Source organism: Sitodiplosis mosellana, unplaced genomic scaffold (genome assembly GCF_009176505.1).
Source record: "Sitodiplosis mosellana isolate CC-2019 unplaced genomic scaffold, AAFC_SMos_1.0 Smas_scaffold_3114, whole genome shotgun sequence".
In the NCBI taxonomy this organism is placed as follows: domain Eukaryota; kingdom Metazoa; phylum Arthropoda; class Insecta; order Diptera; family Cecidomyiidae; genus Sitodiplosis; species Sitodiplosis mosellana.
The window spans coordinates 3,553-8,628 of record NW_022598356.1 but is presented as its reverse complement, the minus strand read 5'-3'; the positions used below and the strand labels follow the sequence as shown (position 1 = coordinate 8,628).

General features: G+C 36.8%; 1 protein-coding gene across 1 annotated transcript; it reads right to left on the bottom strand.

Moving 5' to 3' along the window:
* Positions 1 to 2,192: 2,192 nt before the first annotated feature.
* Positions 2,193 to 4,806, bottom strand: LOC129571674 (pumilio homolog 2-like). Its single transcript, XM_055451489.1, has 4 exons — positions 3,388 to 4,806; positions 3,113 to 3,314; positions 2,853 to 3,021; positions 2,193 to 2,743 (listed from the first exon to the last, which is right to left on the bottom strand). Exons 1-4 carry the CDS (start codon positions 3,919 to 3,921, stop codon positions 2,560 to 2,562), a joined length of 1,089 nt encoding a protein of 362 aa, XP_055307464.1. The 5' UTR covers positions 3,922 to 4,806; the 3' UTR covers positions 2,193 to 2,559.
* Positions 4,807 to 5,076: the final 270 nt, after the last annotated feature.

Here is a 5,076-nt window from a genome sequence, read left to right as displayed (position 1 = left end):
CACTATCGCACCACGGAACAGTGTGGCCCAAATGATAGTGTGGTGAGTGTCGTACACAGCAACAGCAGCCACTGACTTCCATTTCGTAGATGTTTTATGGCTTGTTTGACACGTACATAATATAATGTTAGTTTACGGTTTTTATGTACACACCAAACCCCATCTGTCTGTGCATGTAGTTACTTGGGGAGAAATGGGAATGGAACTGAAATAGCAATATTGCATGTGCTGGGGCGGGTGATGGTACAAACTCAACGAATGATGAATTTAATCAACAGGTTACTGTTACTTCTGCGGAATAGCCCCAGATTAAATCAACCGATTTGATACGCACTCTCACGAAGTGGCAAAACATCACACATCATACGAAATTCGTATTACGAATTAGGTTTATACCATTGAGGTAGAAATCATATCATATGTAACGAATGAGTCGAAAAAAAGAAGAAGAGAATAAATCAACTTAATAACAATCCGTTCAGTCAACAAAAGGAGAAAAAAGAAAGATTTATTGGAACATTTTCATATAGTACAACAACAAATGCGAAGTCTATCATTATCAATGTCTCGAAAGCACTTAAGTCGAAATGCACACTTTTTTATTCGTATCTTATTTTTTTCTTTTCCATCTCCCTTTCTCCTTCTCTCTTTCACCTACTTCGTTGCAGCGCACAATTACACCCAATGACATAAAAAACACGTTTTACATGTTCACCCGCTAGTTTTTCACCCTTATTTCATCAGCAGTGCAGTTTTTTTCCTTCTTCTCTTCATGCCTTTTCATTCTTTTCCTGTAAAAACCATCTACTTCATCGTTTTGTTTTAGGAATGATTTCTCTTTCGTCAGTCAGTTTTTCTTTTCGTGGCTCTGGCAATTCCATGTCTTAAGTTTTTTTTTTTATGTTGCCGATACGGATATTCGTGCTACTGTGAGTATGAAGGTAATTCGGGAAGCACAAAAGAAAAAAATCCGACTCAACAAGTTTTTCGCTCACTTTCTTTTTTCCTACCAATGAATTATTCCGATGTGCCAAAGTCGTTCGAGAGATTTAAATTCACCAGCCGAGATTCTTTTGGTTTTAAGTATGAACGAATGTGACCCATTCTCAGCTTTATGGTGCGTTGCTTAGACAAGTTCAAGATGTCGAAAAAGTGAACAGGAAAAAAAACACACGAACGCAGTCGGTTGAACAAACAATCAACTGATTTGGATGAATAACAATTTACGTCAGTCGTAATTTGAAACATGTAATTTGATCCTATTGACTTTCATTTAATACAGCAATCAATACCATTACATTTTCCAAATAAATTAGCCAAATATTTTTCGAACTTTCTATTACGCAAACATATGCAATGTGTGAATGCGCTTGTGAGCTGGGGCTGTCCTTGTGGGGATTGCATAATCTGGTTTCAGCCTAATTAAGAAGCAATTGATATTCAATTTAGACGCAGTAAATGTGTCAAGCAAGTTGTCAATGGCATCACTTTTTTTTTGTGTGCATATATGCTCTTTCCTTTCTTCCCATCATATGTGTCATCACACTGTTTCTAATCGAATTCAAGCAGTTTACCAACATATGCGAAGGTTGTGTGTGTGTGTGCTGCTGCTGTCAAATAAATTCAATTTTCAATTTTCAAAGTACAACGAATTTATGGAACAATTCCATACAATGAATTTCCAAGAAATTTTCAATATGCCACCCGTTCAGCATTGAAAGCGAAATTTCGAATGTGCGATGAAACAAACATGAGACATTCGGCAACTGCAGATATGAATTGACAACCATGAAAGTTAATGAATATATACAAAATTCAGGCATTTGTTTGGCTAAATGTACTTGAGCAATGCTATATTTCTTAAGTTTTGATGCGAGTTTTAAAGATCTAAATTGATTTAGGGCTCATCAGCAAGGATTTTCTTTTATCATCACATATTTTCTTGCCTTTTTAGAGAAGAAAGGAACAATTTTTCGATTGAAAAAGAAAGAGGATAAAAAGATGCGTTTTTTTTAACAGAATTAGAAGCTTCCAAACGAACAACATTCGAATTAGAAGTGATTTCTTTAAAAAATAGAAGAATTTTCTTCAAAAACCTTTTGAAAAGCAGTCATTTTACCTTGGATGATTTATATTTTCAATGTCCAAATGTCGATCGTCAATTCACACCAAAAGAAATAACCAAAAACAAATATAGAGATTTTCTTTATTCAATGTATTAATCCTGATTTCAGAACTTCGACATTTCATCGATTATATGCAAAACGGTAACAAAGGTGGGCGAAAATATTAAAAAAAAAAAGTGAGCTGCATTACATTTTTTGCATGTAAATTTGTGTTGAACAATCGAAGATTGTTTTGAATATGACAATTGCATGCAGAAATTGTCGTCGGTTTTTTTCTGGTTTGGTTATTCTTTCAAACGTGTACAAAATATTAACAGGTATGTGTATCGACTACACACATGCATAAAATGAAACAATCAAAGGTCATATTTACAAAATGAAATCAGGATTTTTGGTGGTTAAGTAATAGGTAAGGCAGATTTCTTTTTTCTCTCTATGGATATCCATTCTGCTGCAGCATTTCGATGATTTTACGGCCGCAAACATGACGTTGCATCTCTTTGAAATGTGGCTGGACACGTTCATACAGATTTGCCACCAGTAATGGGGATACGCATTCAATCAGTTTCTGTATGACGTAATTGGCATATGCATCGATGCACAATGCTTTCACAGCCCTGTAAATGTAGAACAAAACGACAGAAAAACAAAAATCAAACAGCAGTGAAGAAAATCCAGTACAAATTGTAACGTTGAAAAAATGTGTCAATTTGAAATGGCACTTACTCTGATTGGCGATTGCAAATGATGAACATTGCATGATCTTGCATTGTCTGTGACGCATTGGCCAAACACTTTTCGACGACGTTCGATGAGTACTTCTGTTGCGCCAACAGAACCACGTGTGTTACGATGAATTCGACCAATCGGGCTTTTTCATCCGGTGCACAGTATTCTGTCAGAGAAGAAAAAAAATAATACACGGATTAAGTCGAATTGCATCAGGTATCATGCGTTAATCCTATCAAAAATTAAATGCTACATACGGACTGCGTGTTGAATGACATAATTGCCATAGCGATCTTGAATCAATCGCATCAATTGGAGGGGATTTTTGACGAGCTCGTGGAAAATGTCGCGTCGATGATTCGATGTTCCTTTAATCAAAACGCATTGAATGACACGGCAGCCGTACAGATCCAAACACAAATCAAAAATTTGGAACTTTAACTGTTCGAACAGATAGTCCTGAAAAAAATGCATGCCGATTAGCATTCACACCTCTCACTGCAAATGTTAAAGCCATTTTTATTTCGTTTACCTGAAGCATTTGTGGCACATAATGGAAACACTTCTGAATCACATGATTCCCGTTGGCGTTTCGGGCCAATTGAACGAAATCGCTGGGCGATGCAAATTGCATGATGAAAATTTGTTCGGGTAGTGTGGATTTTTGTATGGCCGTTTGAACCACACGGCAACCATATTTATGCATGCTAAGCGCCATAAAATCGGTTTGAATCAATCGGAGCAACTCTTGTCGCTGTGGTTGGGTGCCGATGTCAAAGAATTTTTGCACCACAAAATTTCCAAACGTATCTTTCATGAGCATCAGCAAATGTGGTTGCATTTCACGAAACAGCGCTTCTTTGCGTGTATCTGTTGCCTCGTCCATTTTGCGTTGAATAAATTTCGATCCGTCATGGTCTTTGGCAAATTCGACTACGTGCGCCACAATTTCGTTCAATTGTAAATTTGGATAGCGATTTTCACGAAAATCTTCCAGCAAAAATGAGCGATGTGGCGCAATTGCACGATGGTTTCGGTGCATTCGATTCGGTCGAGCGGCTGCCATTTTCAGTTGAAACACAAACGAAGAAAAATAAAAACAAGAACGAAATACGGTGTTGGATTGTATCCGATGTCAAATTTAACGAAACACAAAATAATTAACGAAAAGAACAAAACAAAAAAACTCTTTGAAAATGATTTTTTTTGTCGTAGTCAAAACAAGAATAAAATGTTTTTTTTCCCTTTTTAACAACACGAATATACTTTATGCCAGCATAAATTCGTAATTTGCCAAATGGTTTTCAACAAAGAAAAAAAAATGTAAAACAAAAAATCATTGAACGCGACATTCGATACGATCGAAAGACAAAACACGATTGATTTGGTGTGCATCGGATTTCAGCCTTTGAGCCTGTTGCCAATTGCGTCTAATGACGGCAATATTTTACCGTTAATTTGTCAAAATTTGTTATTGTATTTGGTTTTAGGACTTTGTCCATCGCATCGTTGTTGGCCAAGTGATGCACGCATCGTTCTGTGTGCGCTGTGTGTGTGTGTGTGTCTGTGTACGCGTGCACGTTTCGTTTGTTAGTTAATCCGTTCGGTATATTTTGCTCTCACTCACACTGTTGCAGTTCTAATTAGCAATAATGTTCACTCTCACAATATGTACGCAAACAAAATCGAATGTAACAAATTCGGATAAAGTGACAAATGACTACGGGAATTTTTACATCAAATAAATGATTACAGTCATTTAAGTGAATTTTAAATTGGAATTTTTCCATTTTGTTATTGTTCTCATTTTCTCATCCCCAAAACAACCGATGCCAATGATGTAGAGTGTAAAGCCGAGAAATTTCCATCAACACAACGCACGGTTGAGAGGATTGTTTTTTTTTCTCATTCGGTTAACATCAACATTGCAAATCATTTACATAGCCAAATCAATCACGGTCGGTGTACGATTTCATAAAGTACATCGAAATGATATTTCAGCGTTCTACTTCATCTGCTGTGGTCCCATTCTGGGTGATGTGTACGATAACCGTGTGCTTGCGAGAGCGGGCAAGATGGAAGTACACAAAACGAAAAAGAGATATAGAACAAGCGAGGGAGGGAGACAGAGAGTGAGTGCATGTGATGATGGGAAATGTAAAATACAAAAGTCCATCATTGAACAGATAGAAGCTGTTTTCGGGGAAGTGAGAGAGAGTGA

Coding starts and splice junctions, on each gene's coding strand:
- LOC129571674 (XM_055451489.1), bottom strand. CDS start 3,921: ATGGCAGCCGCTCGACCGAATCGAATGCACCGAAACCATCGTGCAATT. Junction 3,315..3,387: donor ATGTGCCACAAATGCTTCAG/GTAAACGAAATA, acceptor CATTTTTTTCAG/GACTATCTGTTCGAACAGTT. Junction 3,022..3,112: donor TGTCATTCAACACGCAGTCC/GTATGTAGCATT, acceptor CTTCTCTGACAG/AATACTGTGCACCGGATGAA.